The sequence below is a fragment of the Pectinophora gossypiella genome, chromosome 6 (assembly GCF_024362695.1).
Source record: "Pectinophora gossypiella chromosome 6, ilPecGoss1.1, whole genome shotgun sequence".
Taxonomy (NCBI): Eukaryota; Metazoa; Arthropoda; class Insecta; order Lepidoptera; family Gelechiidae; genus Pectinophora; species Pectinophora gossypiella.
Window position 1 is genome coordinate 9,972,557 of NC_065409.1, and position 23,450 is coordinate 9,996,006.

Sequence of the window (23,450 nt, forward strand, 5' to 3'; positions counted from 1 at the left end):
CATGCGGCGTGACAAGGCGATCCTTTCCGCTGTCGTGTCAATTAAATTTACTCGAGCAAGTTTCCTAGATGATTAAAATTGAGTCCTCCCGTTATCACCCATGACACCTTGTGAATTAAGACCGAAGATTGTAATTTCGTTAACTAAATAAATGCTCGCATGTCGGCATAACAACTCTTATCACAATATATAAAAATATATATAGAAGCTTAAACTACAACTACACATTGAAGATGCACACTGGTATGCATTTGCCACCACACGTGGAATAGAAGGAAATACGGCAAATTGTTTATTTTTTTGTTATTTTTTACTGTTTTTTCTTATTTGTGCGGCAGCATATGCAAGTCGGCAAATAATTTCACAGCATTTTCTTAAGATAATATATATTGCATCTATGAAATCATTTATACCCAATGGGAAAGGAATGGTGGTACTTTAACCCGGTGATTTCACGTCTATGGTAACTGGCTCGGTATCTTTGTACTTCGTACCTCACCACATTTCTTCCCAGAGGATAGTTATATTTATTTGTTACTAGCACAGAAAGCATTTAAATAGAGAAACTAAATTAATACTTTTGTCATTTCATAAAAATATTGTTTCATCTGATCTATCATAAAATAGCAACTTTAAGACCGTCAAAGCTTTGGGCCTGCTCGTATTATATAATACTTAATACATGGGTACCTAACGATAACCGACATCGAATTTATATGAAACCTTGATCTATAATTAGCGAAAAGCTATTACCGTTCTAAATCCATGTGCACTTATTGACATTAACATTAGATAGCTCGAAAGATTAAGCCTAAGAGTACTACGATATTTTTTCATTATTTTTGTTGCAGCTTATATTAGGCTTTTTCGTAAACACATAGTTATAATAATGGGTATATTTCTCAAGAATGATGTTCGCCGCCCTGTTAGGTACGTCTATGAAGTTTCATTTAAATTCTCTATGATGTCACGGCTGCCTCTTCAACTCTCGTCTGGAAAACAATGAGAATTGATTTAATGGTTACATTGATATTATAAAGTAAGTGGCTTTATATGCGTAGTGATGTAAGAAAATTCAGATGTTCAGCTGTTGTTGATTGGAAATTATCAAAAAAAAATTTTTGATTGGTAAGCCTCCCCTCGCCTTTTACACAGAGGCTATATAGACTATACATTTGATTGCTATTGGCGTAACACGTTTAAAGGGAGGGTAAGTCAGTAGTAACGTGTTAGTACGAGACAGGGTCTCTAGTTGTAGTTTCTAGTTTAGTTAGGACATTGCATTCTAATCATCCGATTGTCTGAAATAAGATGATCCGTGCTTCGGAAGGCCGTTAAGCAGTCGGCCCTGGCTACTATATACCCAGGTAAGAATATAGTCGTTACATAAGTCATATCAATAGTAACCCAGCAAAATGGTGGGGTTGGCCGGCGAGTGCCGCCACAAGTGCAGGGGGTACTCACTCCTGGCGCCGACGATGATGGACTTGCGCTGCACGTCCTGCGCCGGCGCGGGCCGCACCACGCCGGGCGCGCCGCCGCCCGCCAGGTGCCCGCCGCCCGCGCGGATTGGTTTCGCTGCGACAAACACGAGATTCATTATTTCTAAGATCAGGGCGCTTATAAAGGCCACATAGAAGGAATTCATCTAAAAAACAATATTGCAATTTGACATTTGCGCATAAAATGCTTACAATGTAAACAAATGCTTTTTTAGATGAATTGCTTTGATATGGCCTTTTTAACCCCCCAGGTACGGACGAAATCAAGTTCACTCCCAGCTCGTATTGGTGCAGGGCGGAGTGTCCCTTCTTTCTATTACCCGGTATTATTGATTATTCTAAGCATCAATACCAATCCACCAATAATACCTACACATAGGGATTCCTCATTAGTAACGGATGTGACTTGTGTCTATCTGCCTGTGTTTATGATATTTTTGGTACTCAATTTCATTTATCATTTATGGTATTCAAAACGTTCTTATACACAGTTACAATATTAATAATTTATAGCCTGCACAGCAAACATTATAAACTTACCGATTTGCGCCTGCGGGCCTCTTCGGGCGAGATTCTTCGCGCGGACCGCCTCCTTGATCCTGTCCACTTCGAACTGGTATCTCTTGCGGTCGCGCATGGCACCCTCCTTGGCTTCCTATTGTACAGATAAGAAAGTACTCAATATTCATTTATTTCAATATCGACGCAATACGCCGTAAAACTTTTTGTCCGAATAGCCATCTCAAATGTTTTTAAGCCCAGAAAACTTTTTGTCAGAATAGCCGGTTCATCATCATCAGCCGTACGACGCCCACTGCTGGGCATAGGCCTCCCACCAAGGATCTCCACGACGATCGGTCCCGCGCTGCCCGCATCCAACGGCTTCCCGCGACCTTCACCAGATCGTCGGTCCACCTTGTAGCGGGCCTACCCACTGAGCGTCGTCCGACACGTGGTCGCCATTCCAGAACCCTTCCGCCCCAGCGGCCATCGGTTCTCCTCGCTATGTGTCCTGCCCACTGCCACTTCAGCTTCGCAATTCTCCGAGCTATGTCGGTGACTTTAGTTCTCCTGCGGATCTCCTCATTTCTGATTCGATCCAGCAGGGAAATACCGAGCATAGCTCTCTCCATTGCCCGCTGAGCGACACCGAGCCTCCTCACGAGACCCATAGTAAGCGGCCACGTCTCACTGCCGTAGGTTATCACTGGCAACACGCATTGGTCAAAGACTTTCGTCTTGAGACACTGAGGTATTTTGGACGAGAAGATATTCCGCAGCTTCCCGAACGCTGCCCATCCGAGTTGGATCAATAGTTGGATCAAATAGCCGGTTCATCGAAATCTAATTAACAATAGAATGTATGCATGCGAACTTTGAGCGCGGTCTCGAGCGCCTTGACGCGCTCCATGGTGGCGCGCAGCCGCTTCTCCAGCTTAGGCAGCTCGCAGCGCAGGTCCGCGTTGTCGCGCACCAGCTGCTTGTGCACCTTCGTCAGCTGCTCCAGGTTGTTCTCCAGGAATGAGATCTTCTGCTTCTGGGCCAACGATCCGCCCTCCTCCTCCGCGCCTTCTTCCGAGTTGGTCGACTTCTTTATCCTAGCCTGTGGGTGGGGAAAACAGTTGGTTAGTTTACGGGAACGGTCAACATGTTGAATTAGTATTAGTCCAGATGACCAATATCCATATCTCACCTGCAGGTCCTGTACGAACAGTTTGCGCAGGTTGTGCAGGGTCTGCAGCTCCTTGGCCACGGTGTCCTCCAAACCCTTGAGATCGGCGCGGGCTTGCTCACGCCGCTCCACGCTTTGGCTGTAACAAAACATTACATAAGTCTTTGTCAAGGAACGAGTCAAGAAAACATCGCTCCACACGGCACATCGTTTGACCTAGTCGCGAGTGCGCTAGACTGGCAGCTCGCGACATCGGCAAAGTCCCGCGATGTGTGGAAGCGCAGTAAGCTCTCAATTACCTGTAACAGATGCGACCCAACTATCATCCCCCGAACACGCACCCATCCATATACATCTCCGCTCCGCGCTCTTTAGGCCGAATGTACCCATATTGCCAACTCCCGGCAGAATGAATATGAATGGGATACGTGCGGAATAAAATGACAACTCAAAATTAAAAAGCGAAAGGCATTACAAGACCTCGCACTACGACTACATCGTACTTACACAGACTACGGAATGTGTTCGTAAATATCAAGATATTCGATTTGTCGCATAGTATAGAAGGACAATCTAATCTAGAACGAGGAGGTGGAAAGTTATAAATTTGTACTTCTACAAAAGTATCTTCTAGATTAAATTGTTGGTACATATAAGCCCTGACCGGGGTCATAGTTGCATGCAAGATACACCATTTCTTAAAATTAATGGTTTGTGTATTTGCACCAACTTGAACCAACAGGTTGAGGCGACATCACTCTTCGGCATTTCAAGTGCATACAGTCTAGGGGAAGTGACATGGACACTAGGAACGAAATACATAATTTATGAATAAATGCACATAATACTGAGGCGTGGGTAAATCGCTTGAATGGAATGAACAATGCTTGCATGCACACCACAAAGTAAAAAAACAGTGTATAAATGTATAAATGCAGTCAATATATGGCACTCTATTTCATTGTAGTGTTGTAAATGCCATTGCAGGAATGAGTATCTATATATTCCCTGTTTCTAAATGCCATCATTACTTACTAAATGGTTCCAAATGCCTAAATACTACAAGTACAGCCTAAATAGCCAATGTTTTACGAACATTGAACACTAACAATAATGTCGAGCAACAAGTATACGTTTACATGGACATACCAGAGATCAATCTATAGAGTAAGATAAGATAATCCCGATACATGAGATCCGAATGGTCGCCGCGGTATATAGAAAAATATTCTGATAAAAATATTTACTCATTGACTCTCTATACAAACATCCACGGTTATTTACAGTTTTATTTACATATATTAGACCGGTTCTGAATCATTACTTTTCTGACGACTTTGTGCGGTATCATCGTCTATCATTTGAACTAACAAACATTACTGAAGAGAGCTTCACCAGTCACATAAATAATGTATGACCGCAGTAAATATATGAATGCCATGGTATTAATTAGTTTACAAAACTTACTTAGCAAGTATAACAAAGAATTATCGACCTAAATAGCGTAACAAATAAGGCAGTGTAATATATTCAACACAACTTTTAGACGCGCAGCCATCAATATCCGTCAGAAATACAGACCAATTACCTACACGATACGCCTATCCATTTAACTACGCACATTATAACATTCTAAGATCACGCCGCGATAAAAAAAAACGCTCTCGTGACCTCGACGATCCGAACACAAGGTAATTATTACTATAGAGGTATACATGCTGCACAATCCACAATACCAAACATGCTAGAGTTTCAAGAATACTACACCAATTAACAATCAAACTATACGTTCCAAGCAAAAAAATATGCTTCTTTTGTATAAATAAATACTTCATATTATTTTAAATGCTTTGTCGACTAGCATCACGATGAAACTTCGAAGCGAAGCATTCAAAATGCATAAAAAATATGACGAACTTCTTCTCAAAATAACAACCACTTATTTATCTAATGACATATACATCTCATCAACTGACTCACATAAATCCTAAAAATTACGTTATTGTTACTTATTGCTGTTCGCAATCAACGTGAGCCAGTCGGTCAGACTCCGAAAGCGTTAAGAGGTTATTAGTTACTCGTGGATCACTTCACACGGAGGTAACCAGGTTATGGTTCACTTTGTTTGATATTGAATTCAAAAGGCACTGCAAATAATATTGTCTAGTGTGTAAAGAGATCCACGCTGATATCACAGAAAACAAGCTAAAAGCTTAAACCAAAACGACTATTTGTGGGTAGCGATGGGTGAGGAGGATCATGGTAACGGAGATAATTAGATGTAGTTGGAGCGGGTGGATATTGCACGAGTGGCGCAGGGAGGATTTGGGGATTGCCGAGAGCGACTTCTCCTGCCGGGCCGCGGCCTTATCGACCTCGAGACCGGGGAACCCTAGAATCTCTTTCTTGGGAGATATGATGTAGTCTTTGAAGGCATCGGTCTCCTCTTTGAGCACCATCTGTTGGTTGGCGACCTCTTTCTCTGCCTTGTCTAAGTTACGGCGGGGTGAGCGCGACACTAACATGAGTTCCTTCAGTTTGGCGGACTTGTCCGACTCCTCGCGTTTCAGTTTCTCGTAGTCGTCTTGCAGTTGCTGGCGAGCCAGGGTCAGTTCTTGGTATGAACTGGAAAAAATAAGGTATAATTAGTATGTGATTAGGTAGCTGCCTAAAATTTTCTCGTCGAATAGACAATTAAAAATTTGAAAAAGATTGTAATTGTACTTCCAATCATGATACCTTCCTTTATTGTAGTCTAGGATATACGCATGTTAAAATAAGGTAAGTGCAATAGTGCAGGTAAACTGTTGGGTATTTTTCAATTTCTTAGGGAGTACAAACAAGTCAGTGTGGTAATTGAAGTAGTGGGGCGCTACGAATACTAACTCCTTGAGCTCCTGCAGCTGCCGCTGGTTGGCGGCGAGCTCGTCGCGCAGCGCGGCGAGCTGCGTGCTGTGCGCGGCGCGCAGCTGCTCCAGCTGCGCCTCCAGCGCGCCGCGGACCGCCGAGTCCTCCACCGCAGCCATCTGTACGCGCTCCGCCGCCTGGCACACATCACACGTTACTTTATGCTATATTCTTCCTTAGTCGCAGAAACTGCCATTGATAAAGCATTTGAAACATGCTTTTTTGCACTCCTGGAGATATGATGGCAAAGCCGAAACTTGAAGGAATTGACGGAATGGCTGAAGTGGAGCATGCGGCTTAATATGGCCTTTGTTGAGTCAAATTTCACTATTCTACCAAAATGGTGGATTGTCTGTAAGAGTGTTGGGTTGGTAAGGATATCAAGTGACTAGCAGCTGACACTCGCCTAACAACCGCTCATATATGTGAAATTTATGTCGTAATTTTATATTGGTGTAGCATACCTGCAGACGCGCGCACTCTTCACGCAAGGCGTCGGCGGCCTCCTCGAGCTGTCGCTTCTTGTTCTCGGCCTCGCGCATGGACTCGGCCAGCGAGGCACAGCGCGCCTCGTGCTGCGAGATCAGCAGACGGCATTCGCCCAGCGAACGCTCGTATTCCTCGATCTGGGTTACAAATTCACATTATTGTTCACGAATCTTACTAAGAAGTATTTTAAAAAAAGTATTTAAAAGTGTATGTGTATCGCTACGATGACATTCACCAGCTTACCGAATATTCAAAGTACTTATTTTTGTAACAGCAGTCATATTTTAATTTATCAGATAAAAATAAATGTATGACTTTGTAGGCTCAAAAATAGTAAATTATTCACTAGATTTACTCTACAGACATCAACAACACAAGTCGATTCTTTGATTTCTTTTTATGTTTCTAAAAGTAATGCAGTCTCACCTTCTGATTAGCGTCAATGTTGGCGGTTTCAAGAGAGTGGCAGCGCTGTACGATGTTCTTGACTTCGCTCTTCATCTTGCTAATGTGTAAACGAGCGACTGTAAACTCCTCCTCGAGCTTGCCGACCGTGTCGACGTTGAGCTTCAGGTCGAGTTCCGAGCCTCCGACGGCCGCGCCGATCTCCGCCAAGTCGCGCAGCAAGTTGCTCAACAGCTCGGCGATACGCTTGCGTTGGTGAGCCGACATGTCGCGTAGCTGCTGTAGCTCGGCTGTTGCCGTTGCCAGCGCGCTCTGTTCACGAAGAATTATAAAGAATAATGAAAGCCGCGCAAAGCGAATGGCGTGAAAAAAGGCACCCTATACCCGGCAGTAGATATATATGGCTGTGAAAATGTTTTGTGTCTAATAGATTTGTTGAAAGTCCGTGATAGCTCTGTTCGGAGAACGCGTGCTTTACAATATAGTGTCACAGATTCGAATCTTAGCTTGAGTTCTATACCACTAAATTTGGTTTGAATTCATGTTTGGTTCATTTGGCGAGGAGTCTATATGTACACTATACAACTCTATCTACCCCTTCGGTGAACAGGCGTGCAGCTATGTTATGAAAGTCGGATGGGATTGTTAGAACTACATTCAAAATTGTATAAGATGTATTATGTATCGATTATTTTACATAGATTAGTTGCTGTGTAGGAAATACGCACACATACACATGCTCAAGTCTTTGCCCCCCATCACTCTGCCATTTATTGCATGATAAAATCAGATACGCATACAATATTCATGCTTTGTTGATCAAAAACCGGCTTTCAATTATAACGGCCGGGGCCATTTAATTGTTAGCGCAATTAACATCATTAGTCATAGTTTGATACTAGGCGTCTTGTAAGTCACTAAGCCGATCCAGTTTCCTATGAAACACGCTTATTTTAGTACATGAGCAGTTATGTATTGAGTACTTATAAATCTTCAAACTCTTAATACGTTGTTTGAACAGTCATGACCTTATTCTGACGGCTTAAATAACATTTTAACGAACCTTTAAATTACGTCATGCGTATACCAACTGGTTTTTAACAACGTTTATTCAGCTAGTACCTTCATATTCCTTTGTAAATGATGTCATTGCGGAAAGGGAGGATCTCATTTTAAAATGACTACAAAGGTTAAAGAACCTAATCAGGCAATACATTAAATAAACAAACAGCCTATATACATCCCACTTCTAGGCACAATCCTCCCTCTGAATCACCCGGTGGTATGGAGAGCATCCTCTAGCATGCCGCTCCACTGTGGGTTGTTGGTGTTTTTACGGCTAATAGCCGGGATCAACGGTTTAACGTGCACTTCGAGCATGGATTCATTTTACTTTAACAGAAGTCTTCATTCACAAAGTAATTTCGACAATGTCCCTGTTCGGTGTAATACACCAAACACGCGTCTAACGCAAACACGTTATGCGTCGTCAGCACATTGCCGACGCATCGCGGTAATTTATATTTTATAATTAGTGCATTTTTCGGTATCGGCGCGACCGGGTGCATTCGAAACATATTAACATTCAACATTTATTCTACTTTAGTAAACATTAATTATATCTCCAGAACTGTCTTTTAATAATCAACACTCACTGACAATCCTCACTACTGAGCTAACCGAACATTGGTCCTTCGAGCCGTTACAAGGACCCCGCGAATCGTACACGTGTCTGTGAGTGTGCCGCGTGTAACTTGTGGGGTGAACTGAACTAGTGAACACTAACATTTAACATTACTGGAGTGAAAGAGTGCTGCGTGTGACTTGTGCACATGAACGTTAACATTGCTGGAGTGAAACATAGAGGATTGCGGTAACTTAAGGAGAGGTTTGGTGAAACATTGGCTGAGAGAAGATATTCAAGTAAGATCTTTCCTTATTAAACTAACATTTCAAGATGGAGCAAGGCGGAAACCTGTACGAGAGGCAACTGGAGATTAAACAGAAGATTGAATCGCTTTATATTAACTTTAAAAAAGATGGGGCAGAGCGGAAGTCTAAAGTAGATTATTTTAAAAAGCGTTCTGAAACATTAGTCCAACTATGGACGGAATTTGAGTCGAATCATGAACAATTATGTAAGTCAGAAAGCAGGACACATCCTTATTTCGTGACTATATGTCATGAAAAAGCGCGTGATACATTTTTGGAACTAACAACATTACTGAACGAGGGTTATAAGAAGTTAGCGAAGCCGTGCGACGCGTCTGTTGACTTTGCCGGCACGTCTGGGGGTCGGAACATCCCCCACACGGAGGACGAGCTGCCGCCGCCGTCCATAGAGCAACCGCCGCCGTCCGACGAACACAGCGAGGAAAACACAACCTTTTTCTCGCCCAAGAAACAAGATGCAGGCTCGCGGAGTAAACTTGATGAGATGTACCGCAAACAACAAGCAAATATGAGAGCTTTTACACGCACTGTATCTAACATTAATGTGGATTTACTAACAGAAAAGTGGGAATTAAATGATGCTCTGAAAACACTTGAATCTCGTTGGTCAGTTATAGATTCTTTACATTGGGAGATTGAAAGTGAGGCATATCAATCGGATATTATGTATGAAACAATATTTAACAGAGATGAGAAGATATTTAACAGTTTGAAGAAAGAAATTAACAAGAAGATATGGTCGGTCGCTCACAGAGACAAATCAACTCCAACATTAGAAATACCAGTATTTCATGGAAATTACAATTCATGGGTATCTTTCAAGGATTTATTTAATGAAGCTATTCACTACAACACTGCTTTATCTAACGCCCAGAAGATGCAGTTTTTAAAAGGCAAGGTGAAGGGAGAAGCTGAACGCCTCATTCAACATCTGCAGATAAGCTCTGATAACTATTTAGTATGTTGGGAGATATTGAACAATCGTTACAACAACAAAAAGATGATATTTACCTCTCACATGAATATTTTATTCGGTTTACCTAACATGCAACAACAATCAGCGGGACTAATCAAAAAGATGTATGACACAACTACGGAGTGCCTACATGCAATTAAGAATCTGGGCGTAGACATAAATACTTGGGACCCTATGCTGATTCATGTTTTGTCCCAAAAACTCGACTCTGAAACTCACAAAGATTATATTGAGTCGCTTAAAAACTCAAAAGAATTACCGATTTTACAAGAATTTTTAGATTTCATGGAAACTAAATTCACCACTCTAGAGTCATCTAGACGCAAACAAGATTCAGCACCCCAGAAACCCCATCCTCAACAACAACAACAGCAACAACATATGCCCGCGTTCAAAAAATCATTTCCTCAATTCAATAACCGAAACAATTTTCATCAACAAAACAATGGAACAAACCGAGGTTATGCACATCCAACAGTAGCGAAGTTACAACATATTTCCGGTATCAAATGTCCTCTTTGCAAGAATCCACATGGAATATATAATTGCAAATTTTTTTTACAAATGCCGATTGAAAAAAGATATCATACAATTAATAGACTTGCATTATGTATCAATTGCCTTTTTACGCATAACGGAAATGCATGCAATTCCACAAAAACATGCCATAAGTGTGGTGGTCAGCACAACACACTTATCCACGAGGCTTCTGTAAAATCCACATCAGCAAACGTGCCTTCGACTCCTATGTCAATGGCTAACATGGCAACAACTTCTAAGAGCGACGTAAATGGAGTAAACAAGTCAGAGTTATCACGGAATAATGATACGGAAATTTTATTAGCCACGGCCTTGATTAACGTGAAGAAAGCAGATGGAACATTACACACACTGAGAGCTCTAATTGACCAGGGTTCCCAAATTTCTATCATAACAGAGCAAGCGGCCCAAATACTTAACATTAAAAGAGAAAACTGCAAGGGAGTAATATATGGAGTTGGACAGAGAGAGAACAATTGTAAAGGAAAACTTAACATTACTTGCAGCTCCATTTACCACAACTTTACCTTCAAGGCTGAGGTAATCATTATGAACAATTTGATAAAAAGCCTACCAAACAAATCTTTCGCTAAACCAGACTGGTCTATCATACAAAATCTTAATTTAGCTGACCCTCAATTCTACATTAGTCGCCCGGTAGATATACTACTCGGGGCAGACATATACTCTAACATCATTTTGACTGGTATAATTAAGACTGAAGACGCGTCACAGCCGATGGCGCAACAGACTCAACTTGGCTGGCTTTTATGCGGAAATGCGAGAACTTACCATTGTAACGTAGTGATCAACAATTTGGACGATATAAAACATTTTTGGGAAGTGGAAGATATTGAAGAACAAGGAGAATTATCACAGGAAGAACTAAGTTGCATTAAACATTACCAAGAAAACGTGAAACGAAACATAGACGGAAGATACGAGGTGCGACTTCCCATGAAGCCTAATTTTGAGGAAGAATTAGGAGAATCGAAAACAAAGGCTATAGCTCAATTTAGAAACATAGAAAGGAAATTTCAACGGCAAGAAAACTTAGTTAAAGCCTATAAAACATTTATGAGAGAGTACAGTGACCTGCAACATATGACACCAGTAAACAGTAATTCGAAGAACGAGTGTTATTTGCCACACCACGGAGTGGAGCAGGTCGAATCAACCACAACAAAATACAGGGTTGTATTTAATGCGTCCGCCAAAACGTCCACAGGATGCTCATTAAATGACCTGATGTACACTGGACCGAACTTACAACAGGATTTGCAGTCGCTTTTGATAAAGTGGAGACAATACAAGTATGCCTTTACTGCCGACATCGAAAAAATGTACCGACAGATACTGGTAAACGAAGAGGACCAGCCACTGCAAAGAATAATATGGAGAGAGAGTCCAGAACAACCCTTACAAATATTTCAACTTAAAACAGTAACATATGGCACAAAAGCCGCACCGTTTTTGGCCATGATGACTTTACGTAAACTAGCGACAGATGAAAGGCACAACTTCCCTAACGCAGCGAAAGTAGTAGAGGAGTCATTTTACATGGATGACTTAGTACATGGGTGTTATACTATTGAACAAGCGACTGAACTAATTGACGAATTAATCAAACTTATGAAGTCGGGAGGATTTAACTTGCGGAAGTGGTCGTCAAATAATGAACAGGTATTAGAAAATATAAACATTGAAGAAAACAGAGAAGAAACAGTTTTTAAATTCAAAACAGAGAGCGTGTCAAAAACACTTGGTTTGTGCTGGAACCCAACCAACGATATATTCTTATTCAAATGTAACATATCCAAATTATCGCCTAAACCAACAAAAAGAAACCTTTTATCTGAAATATCTAAACTTTTCGACCCCTTAGGTTGGTTGTCACCCATCAGCACAAAACTAAAAATTATATTCCAGAAAGTCTGGAAAGAAAACACTCATTGGGACGAGCGGGTGTCAGATGACATCTATGACGCGTGGTCTAAAGTACAAGCAGACATTGACAGAATAAACGACTGCAAAGTGCCTAGATGGATATCATCGAATGAGAATGACGTCATCGAACTACATGGGTTCTGTGACGCTTCTATCGAGGCATATGCTTGTGTGGTATACGCGAGAGTGAAAAACACTAACAACGTAATATTGATCGCCGGAAAATCAAAACTTGTACCACACAAGAAAACACTAACATTACCGAGATTGGAGCTGAGCGGTGCTTATTTACTATCGAAGCTCATGAATAAAGTAAAACAATCACTAAACAAACATTTAATCGAAACATTTGGATGGACGGATTCTAAGATCGTTCTCGGTTGGTTGCAAGGTGAACCTAATCGCTGGAAGCCTTTCGTTGCCAACCGAGTAAAACAAATACAAGAAGTGATGCCTGAGAACGAGTGGAGGTATGTAAAATCATCAGAGAATCCGGCGGATGCTGCAAGCCGAGGCCTGACAGCATCTCAATTAGTCGAACATTCACTATGGTGGCAAGGTCCGGAGTGGTTGCCCACATTTACATCTGAAAATGAAAATCAAACATTTAACACTACAGAAGAGGAGAAAAAGTCATACTCGATAAATGCAGTTCAAGAAAAAGCAGATGATAACATAATCGACCGTTTACTAGAAAAACATAACACGGTCAGGAAAGTGCAACGTATCATTTGCTGGATTTTGCGTGCACTGACCCGTAAACAAAACAAATTACCTACGACATATATTACATTACAAGAATTGCAGAAAGCTAAGTCAGTGATTATAAAACATGTGCAGTTGAATGAATTTAGAACGGAAATAAACTACTTACGTAAACATGAAAAGGTTGAATCGAAGAGCAGTCTTTTACATTTAAATCCATTTATTGACGGAGAAGACATCTTGCGAGTTGGAGGTCGCTTGAGAGAAGCAAACATTTCGGCGGAAATGAGGCACCCAAAAATCATACCGAAGGAGTCTCGTTTGACCACACTACTAATTGACTGGGCACATAAAGATACTTTTCATGGAGGAGCTACGGTGACGATGGCCAAGCCGAGGCAAGAGTATTGGATTCCAGGAGGGAACAACGTGGTGAAGAAACAATTGAGGCAGTGTGTGACGTGCCGTAGAAATGAAGGAAAGAGGCAGCAACAACTGATGGGAGATTTGCCTGCAGCTAGAGTCAACGAAGCGACGCCATTCTACCACACTGGAGTGGACTATACCGGGTTTGTTGACATCAAGCCCAACAAGGGACGCGGAATGAAAACACTAAAGGGCTACATTGCTATTTTCATATGTATGGTGACCAAAGCCGTGCATTTGGAATTAGTGACGGAGCTTACAAGTTCAGCGTTTCTTGCTGCGCTGCGACGTATGTCTGCAAGAAGAGGAGCCCCGCGTCACTTATACAGTGACAACGGAACAAACTTCGTTGGCGCTAACAGGATACTGGAAGAAGAGTGGCAGCAACTTCGTAACATCTTCAAAGACAGTTTTCTTAACGAAGTAACAGAGATGCAAATAGAGTGGCATTTTAACGCCCCATCCTGGCCTAGTGCTGGAGGTCTGTGGGAGCGTGCCGTACGGAGCCTGAAACACCACTTGAAGAGAGTTATAGGAGAACAGAAGCTTACATTCGAGGAGTACGCCACCATGTTATGCCAGCTCGAAGCTTGTCTCAACTCACGACCATTGTGTTCGCTAACCGAGAATATAGACGACATAGAGTTCCTCACACCAGCTAGTTTTCTGACAGGAAGGTCAGGTGTCACCGTCATTGAAACAGAGGAAGACGGAAGATCGCGGTGGGCCCTAACTCAGAAAATATTCAGCGATACCTGGAAGAAATGGAAAATAGAATACTTGAGCCAGTTAACAGCAAGGCGAAAATGGCAAACGCCACAACATAACATTACAATCGGAGATGTAGTCGTGATTCATGAAGAAAACTTACCACCAGGGAAATGGGCGTTGGGCAGAGTTGTGGAAACTCATCCGGGGTGCGACGGATACACTAGAGTGGTGACATTAAAAACAAAAAACGGAGTGATGAAGAGGCCAGTAGTGAAACTGGCTGTATTACCATTAGAAAAATCTAAACAAGAAAAAGAAACGACATGTGAGGAAGATAACAGTGATGATAAGGAAAGTAAGAAAGCTGGAACAAAAGGAGGAAGTTACCTAACAACATTCTGGATGACTTTATTGTTTTTGATGATGATTGTGGCTACTGGAAACTGCATTGACGTGATTTCATTAAACAAAACACAAGGATTTTATTTTGATAAATTGGGAAAAATGCAGATAATTAGAGATGAGTGGAGATTAGTTGCATACTATAATATGAATCCGTACTGGGAAGGCACATCCGCATACGTAAAATATAACGAACAACTCGAAAGTATATGCCTACAAATTAAAAACTTAGGGTATTGTAATATTATAATGTTACAATTACGTCATTCGTACAATGAACTTCAACATTATAATAAAATCCTATTAAAACATCAACTGAAACAGGAGACACGTAAACGACGCGGCCTAATAAACGGAATCGGAAACATCGCGAACACATTATTTGGCGTATTGGATGACAGATTCGCAGAGCAATACCAAAGGGACATTGAACTAGTTAAACATAATGAAAAACATCTGGTAAACTTGTGGAAAAACCAAACATCAATTGTTGAGGCCGAGTATAACTTACTGAAAAGAACCGAGGAGGCTATCCAGAAACAGCATAAACTTATTAATCAACAATTAATATCCCTAGAAAAAACTACAAACACTATGGCAAAAGTAATATCAACTGCTGAGAGCATGTCCCAATTCACGGTGGTCGCCATGGCAGCTAATAATCTATTAACACATTTGAGAAACATTCAAGAAGCCTTACTAGATACTATCACCAACGTTTATGACGGCAAAATGAACATTCACATTATCGATCCCCAACAACTGCAACTAGAACTGAACACTATATCCAGACAGCTAGTAGGAGACCTGACACTCCCAATAGAAAACATTCAGAGAGGATTAGAAAGTATATACCACCTACTGAAAATTAAGGCACGAATAACTGACGACTACATGATATTCGAGATTCGGATCCCACTTATAACAAGAGATAATTATGACATATTCAACATCATACCTGTACCGCGCCGCGCAGGTGAAAATATGATATCTATAAAGCCGATAGAAAACCACTTAGCTATCAACTTACAAAAAGATGCGTTTATACCAATACCAGAGAAAGACTTACAACAATGCATTTCGCGTGACGTAACTACCTACATGTGTTACCTAAAGGTACCTATATTTAAAATGACAACCGATAACGATTTGTGTATCAAAGATGAGATAAATCAATGCAAAACAAACATAGAGACTTGTCAGAGCAAATGGATAAGTTTATCAAAAACAAATCAATATTTTTATTTCTGTTGTAATCGGTGTCAGTTACGTACTATGTGCAAGGATCAGATTACAGCACATACTTTGAATGAATCTAACATAATTAGTGCGGAAGAAAACTGTATACTAAAATCAGATAACTTTACGGTACATTCTCATCAAGTCATGGAGAGTAAAACGGATGTAACATTCGATATACAAGTTCCAAAAATTGACCCCATAAACCACGTGATGAACATATCATTCAGAATTCAAGAAGAAAAGTTTACATTATACAATGAAGACGAATTGAAGAACATTGGCGAGAGAGTAAAGATGATGAAAGAAAGTCAGCCTATATCTGAAGAAGTTTCTGTGCACGACGTTCATCAATATGCTTCCATATACTCTCTGTGGGGATTTGGAATACTTGGAGTAATAATATTAGCATATCGAAGAGCGAAATGTTACTACAACGTGAGGAGAATATCAAGAAATTCATCTTCGTTGAGGGAGGTTGAGAGAGGTGCCGACGACGCAGCCGCGGGCGGCAGGCGCAGCGCACGCGCCGCGGCGCCGCCGCCGCAACCCGCCGTGCGTGTAGTGAATGAAGTAGTAGAAGTGCGCGAGTGTAAACAAAAACAAGAAGAAAGTGTCGAGTGTAGTGTATCTGACAAGGGGAACTCTCCAATTTTTAAAAAATTGTCTTTTAAATAATGTCTCATATTTTATTGTTTTTTGTATATTTTGTCAAACTTAACTGTTAACTTTAACTTGTAGTTCAAGTTATCGTTTGCCCCCGGCAATATGTTCGGTGTAATACACCAAACACGCGTCTAACGCAAACACGTTATGCGTCGTCAGCACATTGCCGACGCATCGCGGTAATTTATATTTTATAATTAGTGCATTTTTCGGTATCGGCGCGACCGGGTGCATTCGAAACATATTAACATTCAACATTTATTCTACTTTAGTAAACATTAATTATATCTCCAGAACTGTCTTTTAATAATCAACACTCACTGACAATCCTCACTACTGAGCTAACCGAACAGTCCCTATCGGTAATCGAACTTGGAGATCCCGATCGTGAGAGCAACGCTCTAAACATCGATTCTTAGGCCGCATAAGCTTAAGCCTTTCATTCTAACTATGAGTCACTATATCTAAAAGGTGTGTGCTGACTTTATTTATTTATTCACTCAAGCCTGGTTCTAAAGGTATCTTACCTGCTTAGTCTGCAACTCCTCGGACATCTGGTCGCACTCGCGGCTCTTGCTGTCGACCTCCTGCGACTTCTGGTCGTAGTTGACGGCGAGCTCCTCCAGCGCCTGAAGCACTTCCTTCACCTCCTCCTTCGCAGCCTCGTTTTCTTGCTGGATACGGTTCATGTCACCTTGCAGGGCTTCGTAGTCGCGCCTGTGCAAAGGGAAAACATTCAGTAGTTGCCACAGGAGATATGGGCTAAAGAAATTGGCATCCGAGGGGAAACAACAGTTAGTTAAACATACAACTTTTAGGTATAATAAATTCCCGCCAAGTGACACCGGTTTCGATTAGCGATAAGAGGAATAAACAATTCTTAAAAGAAAATTATAATAGGTGCCTGCAAGTAAATTTATGTTTCCCACATAATTATGTGTGTGGCAACACCAAAAAATTGCCAACATGTTGAAAGTTTAATTCCGCGAGTTTCCGTTGGTATTTTTGCAATTATTGTAAGTTCAAGAGCCTGGTAGAACAACAATGAAATACAAATAGTTCGCATAAGTAGTTATCACTTTTAAAGGAAATTCTGGACGAAATTTTCCTTTTTGCTAGATGAAACAATGGAAATCAGTCACTATCAAACCGTAAACGCAAACCGTCGTACTACACCTAAATATAAACAAAATGCGTCATTGTAGCTAATCACTACACCATTGATTGTACAACTAGTTGATAATGACGCTGAAATTCAAATGTAGGTCTACCTGCAACCTGTCACGACATCAATTTGTTGTCAATGACTACTACGATAGTTATCACCGAATTATAAGATCGCTATCCAAATTCATTATGCTGATGCATAATCTATTTATAGCTCCATATTTCATTCATTCCTTTAGTAAGATAGCATGAATGCATGTTGGGACTTTCCACATTCTAATTTCTTGTTTGTAATAGAACTAAATCGCGAGAGCATGACATGGCTTCAAATAATTTTCCCACTAAACAAAGTATCATAGAAGCCAAACTCTCACAACAATGTAAAATTTCCTTAAACAAATTTTGCGGAAGTACGCCTAACAAGGCGACAATAACCTATTTAGAAACACAGAGCAGTTTTACTCGTTAGTTCATTGCCCCACCTATATTCATAGAACTTTTGGCAAACTAACAAAAATAGGTCAAGTTGGACGCAAGACGTCGATCACAGTTTTTTTTAGTACACTACGTGCGCACTTGTGCGTTCATTAATACTTTTACTATATTTCTCAACTTCGGCGTAAAAATCCCTTAATTGAGATTGTGATAAAACATTTTTTTGAATACGGAAACAAGATCCTATCCTTATCAATTACATTAAAATATAATCAATCTATCGACATAAAAGGGGCATGGGCAGATTGATTACATTGACGCTATAGTAAAAAAAAATGCATAAAACAGAGAAATAAATAAATACTTGAGGCATGTTGAGTTACAAAGTGTGCTGCTGGAAGATATTTCGGCTAGATATAAACGGAACCGTTTGTATCTTCTGTATAATCCAACTGTCTTAAACTATGATAAAACATGTTACCTGGTGCAAGCAATGAGTTCTTCCTGCTCCATCATCTGTTCCTTGAGCTTCTCGATCAGCTGCGAGTGCTGGTTGATCTCCTCGTCCTTGTCGTCGAGCTGTTGGTACAACGCCTCCAGCTTGCTCTGCATCGCCGCGTCCTCCACCACGCTCGACACCGCCACTGGCACCGGCTGTGTGGAGGAAAAACATCATTACCAACTGCGCTAATGGTAAATAATTATGCGAAAACAGAAAATAGAGTAGAAGGTCTAAAGAGAATGTGTTAGGTTCGATTTTGTCCATTGTTGCACTTTTGCTCCATAATATTATGGGATTGCAAACCAAGTGTGTCCGCTTTTATGCGATTAGCTGTTACCTATAACCGCCGTACGATTCATAATAATGTAATTTTGTACTAACATCAGGACTGGTTGCAGACTGTCTTATTGTTAACTTGTGGATACGGGCGGCCCGTATATATATACATATATGTTTACTTGTTTGTAACATTTTTGTGTACAATATAGTGAACAATCATGAAGTTTCTATTACTCATCCCACTTGATGCGGCCATTATTTATAGTGACCGCGTTTATTAAGTTTCCCGTAAAATTAAAACATAAACCTTTAATTTAAGTCGTTATTATTCAGGCCATGATGCTGTCTCGTCTTGCGTAAATGCGTACCTTACCATCAGACTTGATGACGTACTTAAAACTATGCGGATAAATATATGCCAAGGATAAAGTATTATATTTATAGGAACAAAAGTTTTTTCATAAATATGCGGAATACGAATAAAATGTATTCCCGTGCATTGCATTAGCTGCAAAGATAAAATTGTTGATAAATAAACAATCATGTATTAAAAATAATGTATTTAGCTAATAGATAAGATTATTTTTATTATATATGGAAACGAATGGATAACAATATTATTTAACATGTATTACATTTCGTTTCAAAAACTTATACAAGCCAGTTGTGTAATCGTAATATTACGCTCGTATCAGAAATGTAATAATAGTTTTAAGAATAATCTTGCAGCCTTTTTTTCAGTCTTATTCTCATGCCAAAAGGCAATTCAAGTTGCTTGTGAAACACATGCTCTCTATTCTCATAGCACAGAACAGTGAAACAAGATCTATTTTAAACATGTCCCGTGCAAATGCTACAAATTCTCGTGATAGGTATACCATTTAACTGTTCAGAGTATATTTGCATTAGGGAAATTATTTGCTGCTACAGAACATACATTTAGTCTATACTTTCTTATAATACATATAGACTACAACATTGTGATAATCGGATATATTTAGCCAATAATGTACTTGTGGGTGGTAGCTTTTGTAACTCTGCTACAACTATTACAAATACCATCGATACCTACATGCACACAACCCGGTATATAACACCAGCCTCCACGGTACGGTGCGCGTTATCGGCAATGTAGTCGTAAATATCACGTGCTTCGACACTTGACCAATAGACGAAGCATGTGCTAGCTGTCTTCATAGACAAATCCGCAGAATTTATTTGGTAGTAAAGTTGACGATACCAAAAATGATTTATGAACTTCAATCAATCAAATACAATTTATTGCACAGAACTTAATTTAAACAAGCAAACATAATACAGTGATACAGTATAATTGGGCAGCTTTATTGCTGTAGCGCAATTTATTCCAGGCCGCTACTACCAGGAACCTAACCAAAACAATAGTGATATAAAGAATAATGCTGACTCACCGGTACGGGCGGCTTCTCCTCGATGAAGGAGGTGACGGGGGTGACGGCCTCAAGCTCCTGCAGGTTGACCTGCTCCTCGGGCCGCACTGTCTCGCCGGAGCGCCAGCGGCTGAGCTCCAACTCCAACTTCTCCACCTTTACGACCAAACAACCTCTTAGTGATAAGAGCAGAACTTTTTCTCGTTTATAACTCTCTCATGTAATAATATCCCACTGCTGGCCGCCCACCATTTACCAGGTTCTAAGTTAACAAAATTTAACAAGAGCAGTTTCTAGGGATAAGGTGATAATTATTTTACAATTTCATTGTTAAATGCAACTCAACAATATCAGTGATAAAATGTTCATAAGGTCACTACAATTAATGTGTGAAAGTGTGGAGATTTGAACAACCAAGGTCTATTTACTCAACTGGAAGTTTATAATTATTACACTTTATCATCTAATGTTTCCTATGTTACAAACTGAAAATGCGTCTAAAACATTGCTTACCTTTCCTTTGAGCCTGCCAACTTTCTCCTTTTCTCTCTCGTAGCGCCGTTTCCATTCCTCTGCAGTGAGCTCCTCATTGACACATACAACGTTCTTGACGGTTTTCGCACTGTAAATAAAGTGTAATATAAAGAAAATATGCGTGCAAGAAGCTATAAATTGTATGGTAAGAAATTAAATAGAAAACATACCGTTTACCAAAATCAAGGGTACTCTTAGTTTCACTCTCGTTGAAGGAAGCTGGTGAGCAGCAGATGACAATAGTAGTCCTAGCATTGCCACCAAGAGATTCTTGTAAGATACGGGTCAGTTTGGAATCTCTGTATGGGATGTGTGATTTGTTTCCATCTGCTAAAGCCGAGATGACATTACCCAAGGCCGACAGTGACTTGTTGATGTTCTTAGCTTCATCCAGTACAGTACCTTCAGCACCAGTCTTAGATACCTGCAAACATTAGTTGATTAATAACATTTTATTTTCTTCCACCTGGTAAACTTCAAAACAGTATTATTAAACCAAAACTTACTTTTTCTGAACCAGCCAAATCCACAAGATATAACTTTCCAGATAGTTTCTTTTGATTTTCCAAGTTTTCCTGCTTTACATTAATTAGGAAGACAGAATGAGATCTAGATGAGTGTTCATTCATGTCTGAAATTTACAAAACCCAATTAGTACCCAAATATTGAACAAAAATGTTTTAATTTTAAAAAGTGTACTTTTTAAGAAAATATGATACACACTTGTCACAGCAATATGTCTGTTTGATTTTCCTTCTTCTATAACTTCAAATACTTCTTCAGGACTTGACACAAATCTTTCAGTAGCACCTTTTACAAATGGAACTCTGTTTTTGTCTTCATGAACACTGAGGTTTACTTTCGACACTGGAAAGACAAAATGAATAATTTAATTGCACATTAACACTAGGATAAAAAGGTTGCACAATTTAAGAAAATGTATCTTAAATATGTTTATCCAATTTAAGTGCATTACCATCTAGTAGGTCCCTAATTTTGTCCATGTAAATTTCAAAATAGGACACTTTTATGTGAAACTCCAGATTCTCTTCCATAGCGTAGATGTGGTTGAATATATCATTCACTATCCGTGGAATAATACCCTGTTTCCCTGGATCTCCTACAATATATAAAAAAAATATTAGAATTTGACAATATTTATTAAAATTCAAAAAAGCCTATTTGAATTTTTTTACCAACCTATGACACCTTCCATGGTATGTGTCTTTCCGGAACTGGTCTGTCCATAGGCAAATATGGTACCGTTATATCCAGCCAATACATCCGTAACAATACTCTTGGCAGCCTCATTGTAAACTTTTTCTTGAGTAGCGTTTGGTTTGAAAACTTTGTCAAACAAATATACTTTACCCTAAAACAATACACATATGTTATAAATCAATAAAATATTGACAGTTGCATTAGACTGATATTAAATATTGTTTTTTTGGAATTGAAGATATTTTTTCATTTGAATGTTGAAAATAAGCATTAAAGCTAAACTTGCAATGAATCAGGCTACAGTAAATTGTGACATCACCACCTACACTTGTGCTAATCTAAAATGCATAGGTGTGTAGTAAGTATATGAATTCTATTGGTTAAGACAAATAATTTATTTATTACACAAAACAAATATTTAATTATATTTATGGAGACTCCATTTAACTTTTTTCTTAGAGGGTAACTTAAAAACATTTTATTCTAATTAGATAATTCAGGTAATTCATGACAAATTACTTGCAACCATTATTTGATACAGGAACACAGTATTGATTCACATAATACTCCTAGAAACATAAACATCTGTTAGCTATCTAACTCAGCCTCAGGTCAAATGGTGCCACAAGAGAAGGGTTGGAATGTAAGATTCTGATAAAAAATCAAAGGTTATCATACATACAACACTTATAGAAGCCCTACAAATAATTCTAGCGAGTAAGTAAACAAGAGGACCCTTGTATCCTGAAAATATTCAAGCAATTCTGAGGTCAAGGTCGAGAAGGTATTTGTATTGATTTTCGTCAACACAAAGACGTATGTGTTTAATTCGGCTAAAATACATAGAGAATCTTTGAAATTTCGTGATTGCAATCATGATCATCGAAGCGGAATGAAAAAGAAAGGCCATTTCGTAGCAGGTGAACAGTCGTAATGTATTAGTCATCATGATCTAATTTAGGGCGATGATAGAAGAATGCACTTCAAGGGCTCGCTTTTATTTTTATACTTACCCCTATTGAAATGCAATTATCGTCAGGTCCTGAAGGAAATTTCACAATAAATTTAGAACCAGCTTTTTCTTCGGAGTCATTCAGTGGCCGAAATCGGCAGACAACTCGAATGCTGTCTTCGGCAGCAATCTCACGATCAGCTGCCATTTTTATATAACAAAATAGCTTACACTAAACACAGTCTATTCAATAAAAAACAAAACGTTCCCGGAACATAAAACCGTGCATGAAGAACTAGAAAGTTATAATTTTATGTCACTGAAAAATCTTCATGACAGCAATATCAAAATGTCGGCCATATTCTTCGATTCGACGAAAGGCCCCAAAATGCTGCTATTGGTTGATTGACT

The 23,450-nt window shown here is 39.8% G+C and overlaps 1 protein-coding gene across 1 annotated transcript; it reads right to left on the reverse strand.

Moving 5' to 3' along the window:
• Window positions 1-498: 498 nt before the first annotated feature.
• On the reverse strand, window positions 499-23,441 carry LOC126367681 (kinesin heavy chain). The gene is made up of 19 exons (XM_050011324.1): window positions 23,101-23,441; window positions 22,067-22,238; window positions 21,843-21,986; window positions 21,590-21,733; window positions 21,373-21,497; window positions 21,037-21,290; window positions 20,846-20,954; window positions 20,354-20,488; window positions 18,624-18,796; window positions 17,068-17,257; window positions 6,997-7,287; window positions 6,546-6,707; window positions 6,061-6,218; window positions 5,698-5,799; window positions 3,196-3,313; window positions 2,878-3,105; window positions 2,043-2,157; window positions 1,465-1,578; window positions 499-992 (listed from the first exon to the last, which is right to left on the reverse strand). Exons 1-19 carry the CDS (start codon window positions 23,245-23,247, stop codon window positions 982-984), a joined length of 2,892 nt encoding a protein of 963 aa, XP_049867281.1. The 5' UTR covers window positions 23,248-23,441; the 3' UTR covers window positions 499-981.
• Between the last annotated feature and the right edge of the window lie 9 nt (window positions 23,442-23,450).